Source organism: Eptesicus fuscus, chromosome 5 (assembly GCF_027574615.1).
Source record: "Eptesicus fuscus isolate TK198812 chromosome 5, DD_ASM_mEF_20220401, whole genome shotgun sequence".
Lineage (NCBI taxonomy): Eukaryota > Metazoa > Chordata > Mammalia > Chiroptera > Vespertilionidae > Eptesicus > Eptesicus fuscus.
The window spans coordinates 21,145,098-21,170,284 of record NC_072477.1 but is presented as its reverse complement, the minus strand read 5'-3'; the positions used below and the strand labels follow the sequence as shown (position 1 = coordinate 21,170,284).

The following is a 25,187-nucleotide window of genomic DNA, read 5'->3' as shown; positions in this document are numbered from 1 at the left end:
GAATAGGGAAAGTCTAAAGCAGGAATAGGGTAAGAAAAACAGGACAACACAAGGGGAAAAGTGAGGAAGAGAGTGTTGGCATAAAGGTAAAGTTGAGCTAGACTAAAATGATGCTAAAGGATAAATGAAAATAGAATGTAGAACACTAATCCTAAAATAAAATAAAGAGAAAATAAAATGAAACTTTAAAAAAAGGTAAGATAATAGTAGCAATAATACTGATTGAAAATAAAAATACAATAAATTAAAAAGGTAAAATCAAGTGAGAAAAAAGAAAAAAATTTAGTTTCTTAAGTAAAAGATAAAAATAAAATGTGCAGTAGTGAAGGTCATTCACTTCCTCTACTCTTCTGTTTGGCACACCTGTTTCCTGTCAGGTAGTCAGGACAGGATTGAAGTTCCCTGCGTTCACAGCTTCTCTTTGTCGTAAGCCACAATCTTGTTTTCAAGCAGGCAGTATTTCTTTGTTTTTCAGCCTGCCTGTGGTTGTATTTACACAAGAGTCAATTTGTGATTCAACCCCTGGGTGGCAGTGTTTCTGTCTTGACATTTGGGGTATAAGTCCTCTCTACCCAGTATTTAGAATTTGTTTTCCCTGCTGCACTTAATACTGGTTTGGGGTATGGACTGCCCCAGAGTTGGTTTTCTGATCATTTCTCCCCGCTCTGATATCCAGGTTCCACAAAAACAACTTCCCCCTGCAGTCTCTGAGAGTGTTTTTAATTGGGTGATCCTATGTACTGGGTTTAGTAATCAAAAGCAAGGATTTAAAGAGGAAAAAGAGCCAGAGTAAGTGCACGAACTCTCGACTTTTTCGCCCCGGCACTGTGCGCAACTCTGCTCACCCCTGGCACAGCACAGCTGGTTTACTGGTAAGGCTTCAGGCTGCCTTTTTGTGCCCAGCCCAGCTATGGGCTGATTTCTAGAGTTCCCTGCTGTTAGCAGCCCTGTGGACCCCCTTCCACATTCGTGGACTACGCTGGCCCCAAAGGCCGCGGATTTTGTGGAGTGCAGACTTCCTCTGAACCTCTAGATCCTGCTGCGTGCATTTCTCCCTCCAGCCTGGATCGCAGACCTCACCTTTCTCTGGGAGAAATCTGACCTTTCCGTGAGAAGGTGCAGAGCTCGTCCGTCCGAGTCCGTGTATTCGCGCTGCTTGAGACCTGGTGTTTGTGGGTTTGCAGCTGGTCCTTGGGTGTTGTGGTTGTAGGGTCCTGGGAGGAGGTATCCGATTCTTCCCGATTGAAGGTAAGCCTAGGCTTCCTATCACAGCCACTCTCCCCTTCAAAATGGCACGGTCTCTGTGGCAGAGCTGGTCGCTCCGGGAGAGAGAGCAGCAGCAGTGGAGGCTGCCTGGTCAGGGGAGCCCAGTCCGGCAATCCCCAACAGTCCCTTGGAATACAGCTGTCCCTCACTCACAAATAGACACTCCCTGTACGTCCACACACTCTCCTTTTGTTCTCTCACTCACACACTGTCTTGCAGCCTGCCTTCCCCTCGGCAGCCATCTTTGATCTCCAAGGATCACTCTTTATCCTGGTTTTTATCCTGTCTAATCTGGTGAGATTGAGAAGGTCCCTTCTTTAATGCAATGATGATGAGAGGAAATGATGGTTTTAAAAAAGCATTCTTAACAAAATTAAAAACTATTAACTCTCCACTGCCAACCACATCAACCCCCCACAAACAAAATTTGTTGAAATACTGACAGTTTGTGAAATCTAGGAATATGGGAAACAGTTTTAGAAATTAAAAACATTTTTAGGGTTGTTAGGGTCACTTGAAATGTTGTCAGGAGGTAGAGTAAACTGTGTGCTAATTTGCCAGCCATGACCCTGCCTGTGCTGAGAGTGTCTTATCTTGCTCCTACAACTGAAGCAGCATGATGAAGAACTGCAGGGAGAGACCTGCAGTGTCCGTGTCTCACTACTGTGAACAGAGCCGTCGGCCTTCCTCTCTAGGTCTCACAGCATCGGGCCGCCAGTGCCTGGTTTAATACTGCTTTCCAGCTTCCTCCACCGTTTTTCCATCATCACCCTGAAGGAGTCTTGTGAGAGATCAGGTTTCTTACAGCATCAAGGTGACAGCTTGCTCCTCTGCTTTCAACTTGCTCCAAGTGATTCCAGTCTAGATTTGGTTGAGGTAGCAAGTCTAGACTGTGCTTATACAAAGTCACAGGTGCCAGGAGGGCTTGCTTCTTGGAGTGCTGGGAATTTACACTCTCGACATTGTGCACATTTCTGGCTACACACATGCTGGATGGATTTTAACAAACTGAAAGAACTTATGAGAATGACAAGAACATAATAGGTTTTGATTAATGGTGAAAGCTGAAAGAAATATTTATTTTGGCTGAACTGCAAAATGTATGGGGGAACAGGGCATTTCTTTATGTGTCTGGGAGGTATAGACCCAAGAAAAGGGGAGAACTGGATCACCCAATAGGATATAATTGCAATTAAGAGGATGCCATCCAAGGGAGGAAAATTCAGGATGAATTTTAAGAATGATTTTCGGGGGCAAAAGTCTGTTTTCTTTGAATCAGCCTCTTCAAAAAACTGCAGGTAGCCCTATGCCATGAGTCATTTGAAGTGGGCAGTTTGAAGACTGTATTGAGATATAGCTTATGGGTCTTTTTGTTATAGGGTATGTGCGAATATTTGAGGAATGTGACACCATCAGAGTAACTTCCAGGTGCTGTGGTTGTCCCGAGCATCATGTTGACTTCTCAGCGAGCAGCAAAACTGTGTTTCCTCTCCTGGTTCAGGCTACTTGACAGCGTTACTCTCTTTAGGGAAGCTGGAATAGCTGAGAGGTGGACCGCTGGAATGAATCGTGTGCAAGGCAGTCCCAAATGAAAGGCCCTGCAGTGTTTTCCTAACAGAAGCTTCCCATGGTCTCAACCCTAAGTATTAAAGGTTTTTTTCCTCAAAGTCTTCATTTTATTACCGTCACTAGAGGCCTGGTGCACAAAATTCATGTGGGCGGCAGGGGGGCGGGGTTCCCTCAGCCCGGCAGTCGGATATCCCTCTCACAATCCGGGACCGCTGGCTCTAACCACTCACCTGCCTGCCTGATTGCCCCTAACCACTCTGCCTGCCAGCCTGATCGCCCCTAACTGCTCGCCTGCCTGCTTGATTGGCCCTAATCACTCTGCCTGCTTGCCTGCCTGATCACCCCTAACCGCCCCTGCCTCAGCCCCCACTGCTGTGGCTTCATCCGGAATGACGTTCAGAATGACGTCTGGAAGGTCGTTCGGCTGTCCTGTCTAATTAGCATATTATGCTTTTATTATTATAGATTACTTCTGATACATAATATAGTAGCCCCTCTCACACTTATTAGTATTGGCTCTGTGCCAGAGATTGTCTCCAGTGCTTACAGTAGATCTGTAAGGGACTCATTTTACAGATGGGGAAAGAAGGCTTAGTGAAGATGTGACTAGCCCAAGGTTACACAGCTAGAAAGTGACAGTTCTAGAATTTGAACCCAGGACTGTTCCTCCTTTCCCTCTACCTGACCTCTCCTCCCCTCTCCTACCCCACCTTTAAAACCATAGCTTTCCCCTTTTACTTCCTTCTGGTAAACTCACTTCTCTCTTCCCAGTTTAGTCACTTGTTCTTAAAGTTACTGCACTGTTAGTATGAGAAATCTTGTGACATTCACTAAATTCCCAAGTACCGAGATGTTTGCTGAATTCAACTTAACAGTTTGGTACAGTGCTCAAGCTGTTACAATTATTTTGGGTATCACTCATTAATCCAGACTTTACCCTTAGCCCCTCTCTCTGCTTGCCTCACTAAAGAGAGAAGGGTAAGACCAAGCTACTTTCTGATCCTTTCTTACTGAACATATCATCAGTAGATACCGTTATCAGCATTTTGCCATATTTGCTTGAGACAAATATGCAAATTGACCGTACCTTCGCTATGCCCGCGATTGGTCAGGAGGCGCGGGGGGGCGGGACTCAGGGTGGCCGGGGTGGCTGATTGGGCCGGCAGGATGCTGAGCTCGCGTTGCCAGCAGTGGCTCGAGCTCAGCATCTGTGCCATGGCTGTGCGCGGCACAGAAGGGGCCTCTAGGGCAGCGAGCTCACGTCCCACCAGGGACCATCAAAAGCGGGGGAGCTGGGTGTCTGTTCGCTCAGGCACCAGGCCATTCAGAAGCCTCCACCGCGCCGGAGGCTTCTGAAAGGCCTGGTGCACCAGCGGACAGATACCCAGCTCCCCTGCGATCGAAAGCAAAAGCGTGGGAGCTGGGTCAGCTCAGGCACCAGGCCTTTCAGAAGCCTCCACCGCGCCGGAGGCTTCTGAAAGGCCTGGTGCACCAGCGGACAGATACCCAGCTCCCCCGCGATCGAAAGCAAAAGCGTGGGAGCTGGGTGCCTGTCCGCTCAGGCACCAGGCCTTTCAGAAGCCTCCACCGCGCCAGAGGCTTCTGAAAGGCCTGATGCACCAGCGGACAGATACCCATCTCCCCTGCGATCGAAAGCAAAAGCGTGGGAGCTGGGTGCCTGTCCGCTCAGGCACCAGGCCTTTCAGAAGCCTCCACCGCGCCGGAGGCTTCTGAAAGGCCTGGTGCACCAGCGGACAGATACCCAGCTCCCCTGCGATCGAAAGCAAAAGCGTGGGAGCTGGGTGCCTGTCCGCTCAGGCACCAGCGGACAGGCACCCAGCTCCCCCGTGATGGAAAGCGAAAGCGTGTAGGGGACCCTACACGTGCATGATTCAATCATGCACTGGGCCTCTAGTCATATATAAAATACTTTAAAATATGCATTTCTCTTCTATATATAATTTTTTTGCTGAATTATTTTGAAGCAAACATGACATGTCACTTAAATGATTCAGCATATATCTCTAAAAAATAGCATTTATTTATTTCCTAGAAATCTATTTTTCCTCACTTTATAGTATTAACCATTCCTTAATATCTCTTATCCAGTCTGGAATTTATTTTCCCCAGTTGTTTCCAAAATGTCTTCTATAGCTATTTTTTTTCAAACTAGGATCCAATTAAGAACCACCCCAATTAGGTTTCTCTTGTCTTAGTTTAGAATAGTCCCCTACTCCACCCCCACCTTTTTAATGGTATTGATTTTTTTTTTATTGATTTTTAAATTTTAAAAAACATTTTTATTGATTTCAGAGAGTAAGGGAGAGGGATAGTAGGATAGAAACATCAGTGATGAGAGGGAATCATTGATTGGGTGCCTCCTGCCTGCCTCCTACTGGGTGGGGGTGGGGTAGCATCGAGCCCGCAACCCAGGCATGAGAGAAAGAGAGAGAAACATCGACATGAGAGAAACACGATTGTTTGCCTCTGGGACATGTCCCATTCAGGGCTGGGATCGACCTGCAATCGAGATCTGTGCCCTCGACTGGGAATTGAACATTGAACACGTGACCTTCGGTCCATGGGCCGACGCTCTAACCACTGAGAGAATTGGCCAGGATGACGAGATTGTGCCAGTTGTTCTGTAGAGTCCATGGAGTTTCCCTCCTGCTGGATTTGTCTGATTCCTTCTTCCTCATCTCATTGAACTTATTTCCAGGAAGCTGGAAATCAGACAGGAAGGCTTGATTAGGTTTCCTGTTGGACATTTGTGACAGAATTTTTCCTGAGTGTTGCTATGTGCTTCAGGCGGCAGCACATCAGGTCCCACTGCTAATGCTGCTGTGTGTGATCACTGAGGTAGGATGATGGGAGAGATCTGTTGTTAAGGAACGTTTTCTCCCTTGCAACTGGCACTCAGCATATGGGGTGATTTTTTGGCACCAAGAAAATGTCCAGTTCCTCATCAATCAGTCTTTCATCTAATGGTTTTAACATCTATTGATGATCAGCTTCCTTTCTTATACTTAAAATAGATTTTTTATTTTGATAAGTTCATTTCAGCTTGAAAGAGCTATGTTTACTCATAGGGTTTCTTATGTTTACTCATAGGGTTTCATGGTCCATTACTTTCCATGACCTTAAATCCCTGAGGGGAAACTCGGGTCTTTAATGAATTAGTTGTCACACCCAGGGTTGAGGCAGGAAGAAGCAATGGCAGCGATGGAATGGTGCACGGCCCACAGATTTGAGGACTAAATGCCAACCCTACAGTGTCTGCACGTATTAGTAAGTGTTAGTTTCCTCTCTCATCAAGCATATAAGAACCCGGGTCTCCTTTCAGATTGCCGGAGAAAGGAAGGGAAACTTGTTTTTAGCCAGTAATCAGGGTTTGAACATGAGAGCTGTTTTGCTCCTTGAAGCTGGAAGGTGGGTAGGTGTGAAGTTGCAGTGGATCTTGCTTAACCAAATGTCTTTTCTGCTGGGAATTCATGTGTTTGCACTAGTTTTTTGAAACAGGTTATAGTTTGGATTTGGGGCTGATTCATATTGTGGGGTTTCTAGATCTAGGATTTGTGAGAGGATGTGAGAAGTTTCTAAACTCAAAAGGCTCCTTTTTTGGCACTGCAGTATCTTTTCTATTTTGGCATCTTAAGAATCTGGGGGAACCATATAAAGATCAGAAACTAGTCTGGCCCTAAAGGCTCCCTCTGACTTGGTAATTCCACTTGGTTGAATCCTGGCCATTCGGATGAGACCATATAAAGAGGCCGTTTCCTGAATTTCCCGCTCTCTGCCTGTCACAGGATCCTTTTTGTAGAAAGCTGGTATTTCAGGACTGCAACCACCAGTCATGTGCTTCCCACTCTTTACTCACAGTTATTCCTGCCCCCTGTTTATTTTTGGAGGGAGCACATTTTTGCTTCTCCTCAGGAGCTATGCGGGGTCCTGCCCCCTTCTGTCCATCAGGCTGCAGACCCGGCAGACTGTGCTCATTTCCCACACTCGAGACGTGACTCCAGCTTTCAGGAGAGAACACGAAGGATGCACTGCCTTAGGGCTACCATCACCATTCCTATTTCTGTCCCTCCCGGTGTTACACATTTTAAGACTCTTTTCTAAAAACAAGTTTGAGTAATGTTACCTGGCAGTAAATCTGCCAAAATTGGAAATTGTTTTCTCAGCAGATGCCTTAGGGCTGTGCCCCTGAATTTCACAAGCAGAACAATTTAAAGAATACACCAGTACTTTTGAATTTTAGGATCAGGCCTTCTCTTTTGGCTTTTTAAGATCATTTGAGTTCTACCCTCTCTCATCCATCCAAGTCTTTTCTTTTTGTTCCTTCCTAACACAGGGATAGCAAACAGATTTCGTCCCAAGTCATAACTCAAACAGACTGGCTATTTCTTCCCAAGTGCTTGGCTAAGGTGGATTCTGGAACTGGTGTGTGCTCCGTGAGAAAAGTGCCACAATGATCTCAGCCTGCCTAAAGATTAAGTTTCTAGGTTCAAGGATGAAGCAAGAGTAAATTCCCTTTCCTTTAAATTCCCAGGCCATTACACAGAGAACTCAGAACACAGAGAACTCAGACACACAAGATTTGAGAAAAAATAAATCACATATTCATGTATTCTCTTGACTATGCAGACTTGATGGGCAGGGGAGGGAAGGCTCCCTGGACCAAATGGAAGGATCTGTAACTAAAGGGTTACAACTTCTCACCGCTGCAGGTGGGCTGGGGCTGTGACATGTGCCCTGGGGAGGGCATCCAGGCCCCGCCCCTCTCTGAAGTGCCCCAGCATCTGATCTATGACCACATGGGGAGGGGGAAGCACAGCAGTTCTGGCAGCTGGTCCTAAAAGGAGCAGCTTGACCTAGGAGTAGTGACTTGGCGTAGGCATATGTCCTGTGTTTCAGATCACCCTGGGGAGAGAGCGTGGGCTCTTTGAAACACGACTAAATAGGTATTTAGGTGTCATCGTGGCTCTGAGGGAAAGCAGCCAGGCAGTCAAAGGCTGAACTGTCCACTCAGGCCCTTTAAGTTACATTGCTAACAGCCACTCATCCACCAACATTTCAAATAGGTCGTTTGCACCTAAGTTCAAACTCTTACCTTGTGCTTGAGTTACATCAGCCTCATTGTAAAGTAATGGATGCTGAGGAGCTCATCATACCCGCCCCCCCCCCCAAGAGTTTTCCCAGGGACCCCTCCAATATGATGATCAGTGTACAGCATTTGCTACAGCCCGAGTGTTATTTGCTATCTTGCACCTTGTATCTAGTTGCTTCTGGAATGCTTTCTTACCATCTCTGCGTATCTCTCCAACCTGGGGCGAGCCCCACTTTTCCTATACAGCTACTTGGACCTTTCCTTGTCCTTAGCTCTTCTCAAGTTTGTACAAGTGTGTTTAGCCTTCAGTTACGTATACAGGTTTGTTCATGTTGCCAGAGCACACAGTCTTAGTGATGCCCCAGGAGAAAGTGGCCCAATAAAAACAACAAAAGTGACAAGAAAACTGCAGAATTCAGTGGGTCTGCCCCATGGCTGAGGACTCCTCCTCAGTTTCACCTCTGGACCCTGAATGCAGCCTCTCCTCCATGAAAGGGCACTCGGTACCTCCATCCCCGATACCTACCTCCAGCCTCCATTGTGGCCTCTTAAGTTTCAGATTAAGTGATGTCCAATTACATAGATTTCAAACAGCCTCGATGCCGTATGAAATCTGAATTCTGCCTCACTTCATTCTCACTGAACTGGGGCAATATTTGAGGACAGGCACGAAATCCTACTTTTTCTAACGCACCTGGTGCGCATAGGACAGGCCCAGCTCCCCAGCAAGAGAACACAGTTGAACTCTGGGGAAGAGCCTTTATAACTTGGTAACAACGGTTAGTTAAGTCTGTCTCATCCAAACAGTGTATCTGTATGTGGTCATAACAAGACTCAGGGTTGAGAGTATTTACAAAAGAAATTTTTATTCATGGACTCAGGGTACTCAGTCATGAACATGAGGATTCCCCATCAGGAAAGAGACTTCTCCCACTAAATGCCCAAGGCCTAACTTGTGGACAGTAAGTTCCGTCTTCCCTCCCATCTCCCATTTGCCTCGCACTCTCTCCTGAGGTTGGCCAAGACTCCCACTGGGGAGCAAGGAGGACAGCTATAATCCTGCCTCATATTGTGCAGAGAATTTCTCTGTAACTCTTCCTCTCTCAGGTGATCTCAGTGAAAAGTAGCGTACAGTTTTGCCACATATCCCAAATCATGAAGTCTGGTCATTAGTGTTAAGAAAACCAAACACAAAACCTTTGATTTTGGAACTAGTTGTCGAATTGTATTGGATGTGGAGGAGTGATTGTTATGTGGCGATCTTTTTGTTTTTGTCAATGTAAGAATGTCCAGACCTGTAGAGAATTTTTATAAGAATTGATTTGAGGCAAACTGATGACAATTGCCAGGAAGCAAGATCTCAGATGCTCCAGAGAATAACAGTTATGCAGTTTCTTTTATACATTTAGAATTAAGGAGGGAATGTAAGGAAGATTACATGAAGGTGGGAGAAGGCAAGTTACAGGATAGTTAAAAAGAGGGTGGTTAGCCTTCGAGTGGTCAGAAAAGAGGATTACTTCTGGCACTTCATGACCTGCCCAGGTAGGAATTTGTAATCAGTTCACCAGGTGAGGTTACTTTCTGTTAGATTTATTGTAGCGCCCCCTTTCGCCCACATTTTGAAGCTGCTGTCCTCATTTAGCTTCTGGTACCATTTTGCAATGGAGAGAATAAGAGAAAATGTGTCTTTGTGTTGTTACCTCTAGGTGGGAAGGATTTCACTCATCCTCCCAATAGCCATGGCTTCCTTGGGTTTGTGTTAAAGAGGACAAAGCAATCATTTTGGTTTTTTAATTTTAGGAAATTTTATTAACTATATGATATCCATCATTAGTCAAAGTGACAGCTAAGGCCAGATTTAAAAGGGTCCTTACCTCCGCCCCAACTTTTTAAATTTTAAAACAAACCACTGTGTGGCCAAACAAAACATGTGGCTACAAGTTAGAGACCTTTAGACTCAAGAATTCACATTATCACAAAATGGTTCTAATCTTGGGTAAGGAAATATAGGTGTAATTTGCAAAGGCACATAGATGGTTTAAAGGCAAATTGGTGTAAAAACACCTTGCTGTGGTTCAGTTCAGTTCTCCTTAACATTTAAGTCTCCCAACACAGTGCCTTACCAGTGGTAAGAGCTCAACAAGACAAGGTTCTTGGTCTCTGCTTATACACAACTTTGGCTGGTGTAGTTTGGGTTATTCTGATTCCAGCTGGTCCTTGTAGTTCCAGTCTCAGCGCGGTCTGAACAGCCTAACCTCTGAGCCTCAATTCCAGATTCCTGGGACAGAGAATTCCATTGGTTCCAGTTGGGTCAGGCTAGTAGAAAGGTATTCTGGCATGTTGAGGGAGTGTTTTCTTAAAAAGTTATGTTAGCCCTTAAGCAACAGATTTAAAGGACGGGTAGTGACACAGTTCAGTCCAGGCGTTAGGAGACCACATCCTTCCTGCCCAATTTGGCCCGCAGCTTATTTTTGTAAAGTTTTATTGGAACACAGTTACACCTACTTGCTTACTTATTACCTGTGGTTGTTTATTGCACTGCAGTATCAGAGTAGAAGAGTTGCAACAGAACCTGGATGGCCCCCAAAATCAAAATATTTACCCCTACCCCTTCATAGAAAATGTTTGCCAACCCTGTGTTAGTCCATTTACCTAAGTGTCTCCTTGGACTGAGAACAACAGTTATGATTATGTGAAGTTCTTCTGGGGGGTGGGGGGGAATAAGGTATTAAAAAAATATCTAGGCAAATGCTGGGTAATTCAAAATAGGAACTGTCCTTTGCTGTTTTATCCCACTTGAGTGATTGAGTGGATTTCTTGATGGTCCTTTGGGATTTTTAGTTGAGATATGCCAGACGAGAATAAGCCTCCCTCACATATTTATTTTATTACTTTATAAAAGTAGTATAAGTTGATTATTTAAAAATCTGGAAGATGCCCAATAGTACAAAGAAGCAAAATAAAAATTTGCCATAATTCAGTCACCGAAGTCCCCTTTCACCCATGTACTTAGAGCTAATTGACGTTAGGTATTAATAGTCTTTTCACAAAATCAGAAGCATATGCCTACTGTTTTACATGTTTTTGAAAGTTATTGTATAATGAACCTTCTAATATCATTAAGTATCCTTTTTTAACATAGTTTTTTATTATTGCACAGTATTTTCACATGTGTATTTTGTGATTTACTTAATTCCTATTGCTGTCTATTTCATTTGTTTCCAATTATGTATTCACTGTTCAAAAATGACATTGTGTTTCTCTCTGATTATTTCCTTGGGATAAATTCCTTAGATTAGAATTGGTAGCTCAAACAGCATGAGCATTTATTTTTAAGGCTTTCAGTAGACATTGCCAGATTATCCTCCAGATCTTGCCAATTTATACCCACCAGAAGGGTATGAAAGCACCCAGATCTTTGTAGTGAATTGAAAGGTTACTGTATTTTTATTTGAAAGGTTTTGATAGTTTGAGTATTGGGTTAGGTGACTTTACCCTCAGCCATTGCTTGCTTGAATGCACAGGTTGAGTGACTGTGTTATTCTGGCTTCTCTTTCCTTGTAGGATCCCCCTCCCAAACCACCCCGCCGCCGACAAGGAGGCTGGGCCGATGATTCCATGAAGGCTTCCAAGTGAGTGCCAGCAGCTTGTGGGAGGTGAGGGTGCACAGGGTGGGTTTGGGCATTTTGCTCCTATGTTGTTCTTTTCTGTTTTTATAACAGCTTTATTGAGATGCATTCATGTATCTTATAATCCACCCATTTCACATGTACAATTCAGTCATTCTTGGTGTAGTCACAGAGTTGTACCGTCATCACTACATTTTTATTACCCCCCAAAGAAACTCATACACATTAGCAGTCACTTCTCATGTCCCCCCAACCTCCCTAGCCCTAGGCAACCACTAATCTGCTTTCTGTCTCTATGATTTGCCTGTTCTGGACATGTCATATAAATGAAATCATATATTATGTGGTCTTTTGTGACTGGCTTCTTTCACTTCGCAGAAGTTCACCCATATTGTAGCATTCAGTGTTGTTCTTAGTGTAATTTTCTAAACAGAATGGAGTTGCCTGTTAGTAACTGCTAGATTACAAATCATTTTGGTCTTTAGTTCTTTGCAGTAAGTTTTAGATGAAAGGGAAACCAAAAAAGTGTTTATTACACCAGTGGGCTGGCCAGTTATCCATTTTAACAAGATATACTCAGGAAGAGATTTTTTTTTTTTCTCAAAGAATATACATTAGTCTTGGTCAGAATTTTCTTTATCAGTTATTGCCTTCAAAATAGCACTATCAAAAATTTTTTCCCCAATTCTTTACGCCTTCCTCTTCCCACCTCTAAACTCTCTCTCTCTCGCTCTCACTTTTGCCCTCTGAATCATTTTGAAAACAAGTAGCAGTGCAGTCATCATGACATTTTGCCTCTAGAGACTACAGCATGCATCTCTAAAGATGAAGGACATCCTCCAAATATCAGTGTCATTATCACACTAAGAAATTTCGTAATGATTTAATATCTAGTTTAAACTTTTCCAGTTGTCCCAAAAAGGTCTTGTAGCTCCAGGATCCAATCAGGGGGTCACACATTGTGTTTGGTAATTCTCTCTTGATCTAAAATAATTCCAGCCTCCCTCCTCCCTACCCCGCCACCTCTACCCAAAACATTGACTTTTTAAAAAAAGAATTCAGGCCAGCTTTCTTGTAGAATGTTTCACATTCACATTTCTCTGGTTGATTCCTCATGATAAGATTCAAGTTAATGCTTTTTTCCCTCTCTATATTTTTATTGATTTCAGAGAGGAAGGGAGAGGGAGAGAGAGATAGAAACATCAGTGATGAGAGAGAATCATTGATCGGCTGCCTCCTGAATGCCCCCTACTGGGGATGGAGCCTGCAACCCCGGCATATGCCCTTGGCTGGAATTGGACCCAGGACCCTTCAGTCTGCAGGCTAATGCTCTATCCACTGAACAAAACCGTCAAGTGTAAGTTAATGCTTTTTGGCAAGAAAAAAGCACTTGGTACTTTTTATTGTATAAAATGGTATAGAAAGATATACTCAGAGACGTCTTATTTCAATACTTCAAACAGTGCCAGTCCATAATAAGCACTCAGTGACTATTTATTGAGCAAATGAATGATCAGATCAGTATTTCTGATTGATCACTTGGCTTTCAGTGGGAAGTAGGGCTCCAGAAGGCTGGCAGACCTATTGGGAAGGTCACACTCTGTATGCAGGATGATGAAAGCCTGCACTACGTCAGTGGTGTGAGAATGGACAGGTGAGGAGATTTGGAGACATTTTAGAGGTGGAGTTAATAGAAGTGTCATTGGTTGAGTGTAGGGCAGAGGGAGGAGTTGAAGGTCACTGCGAGGTGCCTGTCTTTGAGGACTGGTTTCAGGGACGGGGAGCCTTTTTTCTGCCAAGGGCCATTTGGATTTTTATAACATCATTCGCAGTCCATACAAAATTATCAGCTTATGATTAGCCTGCTATATATGGTTAAACATTTAATTAACTCACCCTAATGTCTTGGCAGGGCTAGACCAAATGATTTTGTGGGCCTTATACAGCCCAAGGGCCAGATGATCCCCACCCCTGGGATACATAGTGGTGTCATCTGATAGAGAATGCAGGAGGAGAGACCTGATTTGGGGCTGGTGGTGGTCCTGTAGATAGTTTCCACAGTTTGGGAGTCTAGAAGAGAGTGCAAAAAGGAAGTGCAAATTGCATCAACTTACACACAAATAGAAGAAGACAAGGATGGAACCTTGAATTTGGCTGTTTGGGCTACTAGGGGCATTTGAGAAAGTGGTTACCGTGATTTGCTTTGGGGCAGAAGGCAGATTACAATGAGGGAAGAGGAAGTGTAGACTACTGCTCTGAGAAACAAAGGAAAAACAGTATTTGAAAGGGGAAGTCTGTGTTGTGAATTGTGTGTGTAATATCTGGGGAAAGAGTGAGTCAGATGAAATAGGGCGGATTTGAAGGAGTAGGATCCTAAAGGAGAAAAAAGGTTAAGACCTTCCAAGAGAGACTAATTAACCTTGGACTGGAGGAGGTGGGGGAATTTTTCATCTAAGACAGGAGAAAATTTGGAAAGGCTGGGTTAGTTATCAAGAAAGCTGGAGAGGACTAGGGAATTTCCCTTTGGATTGGCCTTTTTTTTCTTTTTCAAAGTAGGAAGGCAACTTGACTGTTGAACTTGTTGGAGCAAAAGAGAGCTGGCATCTGGAGGCAAGTAGAACAGATTAGAGAGAGAAAAAGGAAAGGGAGCCGACTTGGGGTAAGAGAGACGATGGTTGGGCTCCATTGAGAATCTGCTCCGTGAAGGCTGGGAAACATGAGCTCCTGCTCTTTGCAGGGCACTCCAGGGAGTCCAGATTGTAAATGTGCTTCCTGCCCTGCTAGAGCTTGGATTCCAGTTAGGGAGACCAGGCATTTTCATTCACAAAAATGAGGAAGGCAGAAGGAGCATGTGGTAAGTGAGAAATGAAGGGAATGGCTGACACTGGTGATGTGGCCTCAAAGGAAAGTAATCACAGTGGTCAGGGAGTCCGTGCAGAGGTGAACGATGTCAAGCTGGGTGAGTCTGATGGCCAAAGAGGATCATGAGGAGGGCCTTTGGTTCAGAATTGGTACAGGCATTAGTATTGCAGGGCAGTGACCTCATTGTCAGTCTGATTAGAGCAGAGGATTCACACTGAAAAGTAGTGCGCTTACCTTAAATTCCTGTGGGATGATGATAATGGCACTGTGTGAGGCACCCGTGCTTCACAGGTGATAGTTTGGGATGATAGTTTGGGCTCCTATGGTAGAATGCCATAAACTGGGCAGTTAAACAACATTTATTTCTCACAGTTCTGAAGGCTGGAAGTCCGAGATCAGGGTGCTAGCATGGTCAGGTACTCGAAGAGGGCCCTCTCCCTGGCTGTGTCCTCACATAGCCTTCTTTGGTGTGTGCACACACAAGGAGAGAGATCTTGTGTGTCTTCCTCATTTTATAAGAGTACTAGTTCTGCCCTAACCGGTTTGGCTCAGTGGATAGAGCATTGGCCTGTGAACTCAAGGGTCCCAGGTTCGATTCTGGTCAAGGGCATGTACCTTGGTTGCAGGCACATACCCAGCAGGGAGTGTGCAGGAGGCAGCTGATCGATGTTTCTCTCTCATCAGTGTTTCTAACTATCCCTCTCCCTTTCTCTCTGTAAAAAATTAATCATATATATATATATATATATATATATATATATATATATATATATATTTTAAAAAGAGTACTAGTTCCATCATGGGATCTCCACCCTCATGACCTCATCTCACCCAAACACCATCACATTAGCGATTAGGGGGAGCACAAATATTCATTCCACACTTTATATGTGCATTACACAAACTCTTGTTAGGTGGGTTCCATTCTGTAAGGTAGGTATCCTTTTACGAGGGAAGTAGGAGGAAAGTGAAGCTACAGTAGGAACTAGAAGGGCTCTTTACAGATCTGACTGAGGCCCTCACAGCCATAGGATGTGAGTTTCTCGGATACCTTTGTTTGTTTGTTTGATGGATTGATTCATTTAAATTTATTGTGGTGACATTGGTTAATAAAATTATATAGGTTTCAGGTGTACAATTCTATAATATATCATCTGTATATTGTGTGTTCACCACCCCAAGTCAAGTCTCCTTCCATTACCAATTACCGCCCCCCCCATTTACCTTCTCCTACCTCCCCTACCCCTCTTTCCTTCTGGTAATCATTATAATGTTGTCTTGGCTATGAGGTGTGTGTTTTTTTTTTAATTCCTTCACCTTTTTCACCCAGGCCCCCCAAATCCCTTCCTTCTGACAGCTGTCAATCTATTCTCTGTATCTATGAGTTTGTTTCTATTTTGTTTGTTTGTTTATTTTGTTCATTAGATTCCACATATGAGTGAAATCATATGGTATTTGTCTTTCCCTGACTGGCTTATTTCACTTAGCATAATACTCTCCAGGTCCATCTATGCTCTCGAAAAAAGTTAGGATTTTCTTCTTTTTTACTGCTGATACCTTTGATTTATTTGCATAACACCACCCAAGACAGAGAACAGAGCATGGACTAGAGATGTTGGGTGTTGTTGGAACTCAAATGCTCACCCCTGAACCACAGGAACAGGCTGTATTCAAGAACTGCCTGGGACCTGGGATCACAACCTGTCCCTTCTCCTGTCACCAAAGTTATTTCTGTGTCAAAGATTCCATCTTGGAGCCAGGCTTTTGTTGGCTCTGAAGTTGCCTGAAGTGGGGCACTGACTTGGCCATGGGGAATGGAGCTAAAAGAGAGGCAACCAGACTTGGTAAAGAGAGGAAGGAAAGGTAGTCTGATTAAGTTTTGTCTCAAAGTGTCTGTTTTTGGGTTTGTCCCTGCATTGATCTGCAAGGGAATGAGGCAAGTAATGGCCCCTCAGGGACTTTCAGGACTTTGCTCTCAATGTCAGCCGTCATTTTCAATCACCCTCTCCCTCCCAGCCATTAATTTTGGCCCAGGATCATGGGGACTTGTCCATCTATCACTCCTAATTGACACTAAATGATCTGTCAGTTTATTGATGAACGGCAGGAGTGGAATTGTCACAATATATTTTACTTTCTAACAACTCCTCCTGACAATTTTACCTTGTCCATCTCACTCTCCTCACATAAATCTCCATTGGCCGCTCGTTCCTTCTCGTGGGCTGTTCTGGTGCCAGCTACTTCCACACCATCTGCACGCCTCAAGGACATCAAGATGGCGGTAGAACAGCCGTGTGCTAGTCCTGAGGTTGCTCCTTCCCTCCTCCTCCTCTCCCTCTTGCTTTTTCTTTTTTTTTTTTCATGGTCTTGATGTTCCAAGGATACTAAAGGGCTCCTGTCCTCTCCCTCTGTGTCACTGCCATACCAGAGTCTCTTTACCTTCTTGTTAGCAGCGAGAAGTTAATTCTTATTAAGCTTCAAAAGTATGAAAGGCAAAAACTCACAGAGCTGCTGGGCTCTTAGAATTGTAAGCACAGATGCAAATGCATGTTTTGTCCCCTTAACTCAGCTCTGTTACAGGCTGTCCATCGCCATAGAAGTCAGTTTCTTAGGAAGGTGTCACAGAGAGTAGTTTAGCTGGAACCTCCCCTTTGTAGGTGCAGGTGTGCCAAGATGTGGGTGGTCTGCCCTTGGACCTACTGCTCCAGGCCTACATCTGCCAAGGCCCCAGGCTTGTCACTGTAACTATGAGCAGTCTCATTGGCCCACCCCAGTTTTCCATTCAGGTGTCATTTTTTGGTGCTCCAAGTCTTGAACAAATGGGGAAGTTCTGGGTAATTTACATATAAGGGTATATTGTTATTTAATCTTAAGAAGGTGTACATATGGGTGTGAAACACAAAATGATAACGTTTATGAGGCCACGGATACGTTAGGGGAGCTTCAGTATTAAAAAGGGACCAGGTATCCCTGAATCCCAGTGAAGTAGAAGAACTTAATCCTTTACCTTCAGATTTTCATCAGTAAACACAATTTTATTTAGAGGTATTGAGAATTTATTTTCCACATGCTGCCCTCAGCCACAAAGAGCTCAGAAATGGTATGGCATAACCAGGGGTTTTGGACATCCTGGGTGAAGTTATTTGGTTCTCAGCGAGGTCACTCATGCATCAGAGATGAGTGTCCAGTATTGGGTGAAACCAAGTGAGGTGGTTGCATGTGAGACGGTTGGGAAGGGAAAAGTGTTAGGTAGATAATTGTGCACCATTTGAAATAGCTCTGCCCAGGGCTCAGGCCCATGTCCCTGTCTGTAGGGTTGGAGATGCCTATGAGAGCTCCCTGCTTGACCTCTGTCTCAGTTTTATTATCATTGCTTCTGCCTGCATGTATGCTTTTCCTCCACATGGTGTCTGAGACACAGCATATTCAGGAAAGGTGCTTTGGAGCCGAGCAGCAACATACCTTTTCGATGTCCCCTTGCACTTGTTTGCTTTGTGTACTAGTAGACTCCCCTAAGGTAGTCTACTTGCTTTGCTCTCAGGTCATGTTCATTGCCTGGACAGAAAAATGGTGGAGGAAACCCTGGCTGGTTTGGCTCAGTGGATAGAACATTGGCCTGCAGACCAAAGGGTCTTGGGTTTGATTCTGGTCAAAAGCATGTACCTTGGTTGCAGGCTCCTCCTCAGCCTGGGCCCTGATCAGGGCTCGTGCAGGAGGCAACCTATCGATGTGTTTCTTTCACATCAATGTTTCTCTGTCTTTCCCTCTCTCTTCCACTCTCCCTAAAAATCAATGGGAAAATATCCTCGGGTGAGGATTAACAAAAACAAACAAATTTTAAAAAATGGTGGAGGAAGATCTAGATAAGTTTTTAAATTTAATGAACTTAGAGAATTCACATGGTTGTTTTTTTTAAAGAAAATTGGAATTTGATTGCATTGTTTATTGCTATAAATTATATACCTTCAGTAGGATCCGAAAATGAAATAAATAACACCTAGACTGTTTATGTTGAAATAACTGGTGAAAAATACGTATCCTCACTGAAGTAGGGGAAAGAGTGGGATATGTCAAGCTCATTCTGTCCTAGGCCTTTCCTGTCTTCAGAAACTTGTGTTGTGTTGGTAGCTGCCAGGTGGGGAGGAATGAAGAGAAGGGCTGGGTAATGGTGGGACTTAGCTGAGCTGTCCTTTCCTGTTCAGCCCTGCAGATGCACAGCCGTGACATACAGACTGAAAGTCACCCTTTCTGAATTTCAGTCTAGCGTATAACTGCCTCATTTTTAAGGGCTGCATAATGCTCCCAAGTTCCTATCTCAGTTAAAGTAATCATGAGCAGACAATAGTTGTGATCTTTTCCCAGACTGAGAAAGCAGACGTCCAGTGTTTATTCATGTAATTGCCATAGCATGACCCTCTGGAAAGTATCATAAAGACTTTAGATATGGTACATATAGATCCCATAAGCTAGAGGACAGAATGTACCCACCTTTTTCTCATTGAGGATTTGGTGGGGGCATTTTCATGCACTTCCACTTGTCTTAACAGTGATTTTTGGTTCAGAGCAAGCAGAGATGTTCTGTGTTCTATTCATTGCAGTGTAGGGCCCTAGGTGGCTTGTCTAGTGTCACAAAACCAATTTACTTATGCAAATGACTAAATATGAAATAATTGGAATCTTGCAATTCTGTCAAGTGCCTCCCAATTGAAGGTGATAGCAGTCTGTTCTGTAAGCCCCATGTGGAGTAGCAGCATTTGGATACTTCACTTCCCACTCTGAAAAGGGGAGCAGTCTTCCTGACAGGTGGCTCTGTCCGGTTCCCTCTCTGGAGCGGAGGTGAGTGCCTGATGCCCAGGGAGGAGGGAGGAGCACATGCAGTGACTTGGGACGCTTATGTGCACCAGGAGAGGACAGCCAAGGCCCACAACGTACAACCGCTGTGTTTCTCAGGCTCAAGCCAGTAGTACTGCTTCCCATTTGCCTTTAGGGAGGCCTGTGGGAGCCCTGCCAGAGACTGCAAAGCTGGGGCCCTGATCCTCCCCTCCCCCAGAGCCTGCTCCCAGCTTCCTTTCAGGCCTTCAGCTTTTCTTACCAAGTTAACAAGTTAACTTGAAATTGAAAACCAGGAGTGATTCTAGAGTGGGCTCTTAGCATGCCTGGGAAGGCTTTGACTTTTGGCCCTTTATAGTTTCTAGTTTTGCAGAAGTGCACATTCTCCTGTGACTAGAGCTGGTCATTTCCTGGAGCCAGGGGTAGGATTGTAAAGGAGGAGAGTCTCTGAGGGTCAGGAAAGAAATGACAGGCGCACAGAAGTATTCCTTAAAGTAACAACAGCCAAAAAGCACAGCGTCCTATGGAATATTCCCTTGTCTATTATCACACAGTGCAGAAGCCTTGAAACTGGAAGCGTAGAGCCAGTTTCATCCAGTCTCCTGTCACATTCTGCTTGAATTCCTCCATTGTGGAGAAATCAGTGGAAGCATATTTTTAAATAAAGTCTTTTTTAGTTGTACAAGCAAACCAAGAACACTTTAATGATATAAAATTTAAACAAGACACAAAGCTAAATTTGTCTGAAACTACCATCTTCTCCAAGCTTAGTCATCTCTTTAAAAGGTAATAGTTTGTTGGTATCTCACCAACAATAGATGTACACTTTAGGTTTTTACACTATATATATGTACACACACACACACACACACACACACACATACACACACACACACATTTTTTACATAAATGGGATCAGATTTTGTTTTCTCCTTAATTTTTTTCACTTTTCATGTAATAGTCCATCTTGGAGATCTTTTACAGGTAGATTTACCTCATTTTCTAGCTGCTACATAATGATCCCATCTCATGCATGTGCTGTTCCCCTGTTGGTGGGCATTTAGGGCATTTCTAATTTTTATACCATTATTAACCCCCTGATTTCTAAAAATGGCTCATCTTTAGGAAATTTGCAGCTTTGTCCTCTGATCCAGATTCTGCCTTCTGGGGCCCTGCTGCAGAACTTGAATGTGGACAGCCCACACGTCTCGCCTAGCCCTCTTGTATGGACTGGAACACACACACACACACACACAGAGCATTTATTTGGTTTTTGTGCGGGGTACTTTGCTAAGCATAGTTGTTTTACTTTATTTCCAAAACAACCCCATGAGGTGAAGGTTCTGTTATTATCCCTGCTTTCAGGTGATGACATGGAAGTTCAGAAAGGTTAAGTAACTTCCTCAAAGTCACACAGCTAGTAAGGAGGCAGCGGGATTTGAATTTAGGTGAGTCTGAGTATGAGGTCATGCTCTTGTTCTCTGTGCCTCACCACCTTCCACCTCTGTGCCCTTGGCCCCTGGTTTAATGCTAGTGCCTCTGCACTGTGTAGAGCCCGAGGGCTATCTTAACACGCCTCCAACATGTTTGGCCTGTGGGAAGAGTAACAGGGAGTGAATGTATGACCACCCCCTTCTTAACCTCCTCTGGCCTACCTGTCTGCAGAGCTGCGCTCAGCCAGTTGCCTGACCCTGAGAAGAAGGTGAGTGCAAAGAATGCAGCCTGTGCTTAGGGGCACGAGCCAAGGCCATGCCAGTCCTGCCATTAAAAGGCCTAATTAGGCTAGTCATTAAGTTCAATTAGGCATTGGAAATGATCATTCCTTCTAACCCTGCAGTGCCCTCCAAGAACTGGATCCTTTCCCAGGCAGCAGCTAGGGAGCGGTTCTGGTTACTGGTGCACTGGCAGCCGCGCCTCTGGTTTCAGACCTGTGTCTCCTTTGCGAGGCTGAGGGCAGAGTAATCCAGGGGCTCTCAGCTCAGAGCGAGGTGCTCCACTCACACATTATATACGGTCAGGCGTCTGCCTTGAGGTCATTTCCTGAGCTCACTCTGGTCACTGCCTTTTTTGGGGCCATCCTTTCCCATGTATGTATTAGGAGTCGGGACATCTGCCTGTGTTGTAGTCCTCCTTTGCCACTCACTGGCCATGTGATCTGGGTCAAGTCCTGTGGGCTTTTTGGGCTAAGGTTCCCTGGGCGGCGGGCGGCGGGGATAGGGGGAATGTTGGAGTAGATAATCTCAAAGTTCCCTTTTCAGCCCTAGGATATTATGGTCCCAAGAAGTCCCAAATACACGAGCCATGGTGTACACAGGATTTCTTTGCACTGAGCATTGAGCTGAGAGAAAGGAACAGGAGACATCCAGTGTGACCTTGTGCCACTAGCTCTGCCCCTTGGGCTGTCTCTTCAGCATTAAAACTAAGTGGTCTCAAAGGCCCTCTACAATTCAGAAAGTATGTTTGAACTTCTAAATATGCTTTCTAGGCGGCTGATTGAAACAGGTCAGTTTAGTCTACAAATCGTTGCCTTGAAACAGCTGACAAACACGGAGGCAAGGACAGGCCTTCCGGTTCAGGGGTTGATGCATGGGGGTATGGATGTGCCAGTGGGTTTGGAATGAGCAGAGTGGGAGACTGAAGCCCGGGATTACCTAGAGAAGGAAGGAGGTAGACAGGCAAGAGGGGCCCACGTGCAGAGCCTTGAACTCTAGGCATGTACTTTATTATTTAGGGAACAGGGAGCCTCTGGAATGTTGACAAGTGTATGACCAAGGATGCAAGGGACACACTATCACATTTCATCTGAACACCTGTTTAATGTGGCATAATTAGGATCTGGGGGTATTTGCTAATGTAAAAAGACATGCATTTCTCCGAGTGTAGTGTCCTCTTTGTGAGGATTGTCTCATCTTTGTTCTTTATGATGGAGCGTTCTTTTAGACTGGACAGAGTGGAGGCCTGCTCATCTCTAAGGCTAACTAATTGTGATTATGCTAGGGGCCGGTGCACCGATTCACGCACCGGTGGGGTCCCTTGGCGTGGCCTGCGGGGATCGGGCTGAAACTGGCAGTCCAACATCCTCCGAGGGATGTAGTAGTGTGCGAAGTGGCAGGCGGTTGGGGAGGAGCCCGAGCTTGGGCCAGGCATCACACCGCTTGCTCCCTCTCATTCCGACCCACTGCACCTGCCGCGGCAGCTGCCACCAGTGGGTAGGCTCGCTGCCCCTCCACTGTGGTCTCTGTGCTCCCGTCCTAAGGTGATACTGGTGTGCCCATGACCAAGAAGCTGCCGGGGGCTCGCACCCAGTCAGTCTCGATGCTGGTCCCGATCCTGGTCCCAGTCTGGATGGCAGAGGGGCGCACAGGGGGAGTGTCCGTGGGAGAGGCTTGCACCACCGCAGCTGTGAGCCCGGTGTCTGGTGCCCATCGGTCAGCTGAGCAGCGCTCCTGCTGTGGGAGCACACTGACCACCAGGGGGCAGCTCCTGCATTGAGCATCTGCCCCCTGGTGGTCAGTGCACGTCATAGCGACCGGTCGAATGGTTGCTTAGGCTTTTATCTATATAGATGAGATTTGTTTTCTTCAGAGCATATGCATTCCTTCTGGACTAGAATGACCTCTCATTTACCACTAGATGTGCTGTATTAGTTGAGGTTGCATTTATCCGCAAGCAACAGAGAACCTCATCAATAGAGGCTTAAGCAGAAAGAGGTTTGTCTCAGGAAACGAGGCCCAGGGTCCGCAGTCTGGGGCTGGTGTGGCAGCTCCATGGTGCATTTTGTGGAAGGGGTTGCTTGGGGGTTTTCAGGATAGAGAGTGAATTTATGAGGAACAGATGGGGTGGGGGCTAGGATCCGGAGAGGCAGGGTCCGTGTCATTCACAGTGGGGGTAAGGACCTGAGAAATCATGGAGCGTGGCCCCTTTAGTTTAGAGATAGAGAAAATAAGGCTGCGGGTGGGGGTTAAATGACGCAGTTATAGAATCTTAAAAAAGCCCTTAAATGTCACCTTGCCCACTGCCCAAGGTCAGGCTGCTAATTAGTGTAATAGAATGTGCCTCTCATGCAGCCATGCCCATCCTCAAACCTTGAAAGCTGCACACATTTATCTCAAGTTCATGAAAAGGCCACAGACTATACTATTTGTGCAGTAGCGAGTCTGCTAGAATAAAATTATCTTTACTGCTATCCTCCGGGACCTTCTCAGAAATGAGATGTTGATCATATGAAGCAATCTTACTGAACAAAAAAACTTTCAAGGAAAAAAGTTGTGTCCCCTGAGCCAGCTCCCTGCTAAGGGGGACTCGCTGCTTTGCAGCGTGAGCAGCTAAAAGCCAGGAGGGAATGGCTAGAGATGGCAGCCATTGGTTAAAATTCTCCCGACATAAATGATTTCCTTGTTCTCCCTTTGATGGATTCAGCTTCTCAAAAATAAAATGCATCTGTGAACATCATACCTACTTCTTCCCTTTTCTTTTTAGTCCTTTATTGTGGAGTAACTAGAAGCAGTTTCAATTTAGAAGCAGCAGCTTAGGCATATGTAGGTATAAGTGCGCATGAAATTGAGCCCCCTCACACAGTCTAGGTTTTTTCCTGGTCTAGCAAGTTTGCCAGTGACTTTACTTTCACACTTCCTAACCTTGCTAATCTACCTTTTTAACAATGAAAGCAGCCATAGCCTCAGACTTTTGGCAAATATGGTAGTAATATCTAGCTATAATAAAATTCACTTTGTGTTTTTTAAAAACTGTATAGGTTTTTAAAAAAACATTTTCATTGATTTCAGAAAGGAAGGAAGAGGGAGAAAGAGATAGAAACATCAGTGATGAGAGAGACTCATTGATTGGCTGGCTGCCTTCTGCACGCCCCACACTGGGGATCCAGCCCACAACTCGAGCATATGCCCTGACCGGGAATTGAACCTGGAACTTCTGGTTCATAGGTCAATGATCAACCACTGAGCTACACTGGCCGGGCAAACTGTATTGTTTTTTACAGTTACCTTCTATATGGCTGAGGATGTTAAGTTTTCTTTAAATAAATGTATTAAAGTAAAATTAAGGAATCAACTTAAAATAGAAAATAGATGCAGAAAGTACACTGTATAGCAAAATTAGTGAAGGTAGCATTTGAAAGTGATAGATGTAAGGAAACACTGTCCTGCTGGCCTCTCCTCACTGCTTTTCCTCTGTATTTCAGCTGTTTTCAGAACACTCCTGACTCTTGCGTGCTTCCTGCCTTTACTCAGGTTGTTTCTTCCAGCTGGAAAAGCCCTCCGGCAGCCTTCTGCCTGTTGCAAGCCTTCTCATCTTTCATTTGGCAAGTCTTCTAAGAAGCCTCCCCAGGCTCCCGCAGTTGGCATGGTTGCTTCTTTTTAGTGCTTCCATGACATTTTGCTTGCACCTGCCTCCCTTGCCCTGTTAAGTTTGGGGCATAATGGGACCAGCAGCAGATGAGAAAGTGTGAACCTTGGTTTCTAGTTCCAACTCTGTGCCAGCTAGCTTTGGGGCTTTAGTCAGGTCCCTTTAACAACTCCTGGTCTCCATTTCCTCATCTAGAAGATGCATGGGGTGGGTGGTGGTAGGACATGTCAGTCACTGCAGGATGTGAGTCTTCAGCCAGATTGTAAAGCTGAGCTAAAAGTCCCCACACCTCCCATCTGTGCCTCATAGACAATTGAAGGTTTCTGAATAAGATAATATTCATTTGAGATGTCCAAGATCTAGAGTTCTAAACTCTTCCCACTTTTTAAGTTTCTTGATAGCAGGCATGTACATACATTTTATGTTCCTATAACTTTTTAGCTACTAAAACTGTTTCTATGTATTTCATGTCTTTTTCCTCCTGATGAATGCTCCTGTAAGATTGATTCAAAACAAAGTTGTTATTTTGAATCTGACCAGCAGGGGGCAAACTTCACCCA

At 44.9% G+C, this 25,187-nt stretch overlaps 1 protein-coding gene across 2 annotated transcripts in view; it reads left to right on the top strand.

Annotated features, from left to right (window-relative positions):
- The window catches only part of IFT43 (intraflagellar transport 43), an 89,649-nt gene that overhangs the window by 33,294 nt on the left and 31,168 nt on the right, over positions 1-25,187 (top strand). Inside the window, exon 4 of one of the 2 annotated variants that reach the window (XM_008138808.3) lies at positions 11,510-11,577. In XM_008138808.3, coding sequence (XP_008137030.2) covers positions 11,510-11,577 — 68 coding nt within the window. Of the gene's footprint in view, positions 1-11,509; positions 11,578-12,761; positions 12,932-25,187 lie in introns of those variants that run through there. The other variant, XM_054715888.1, reaches the window with a different exon arrangement.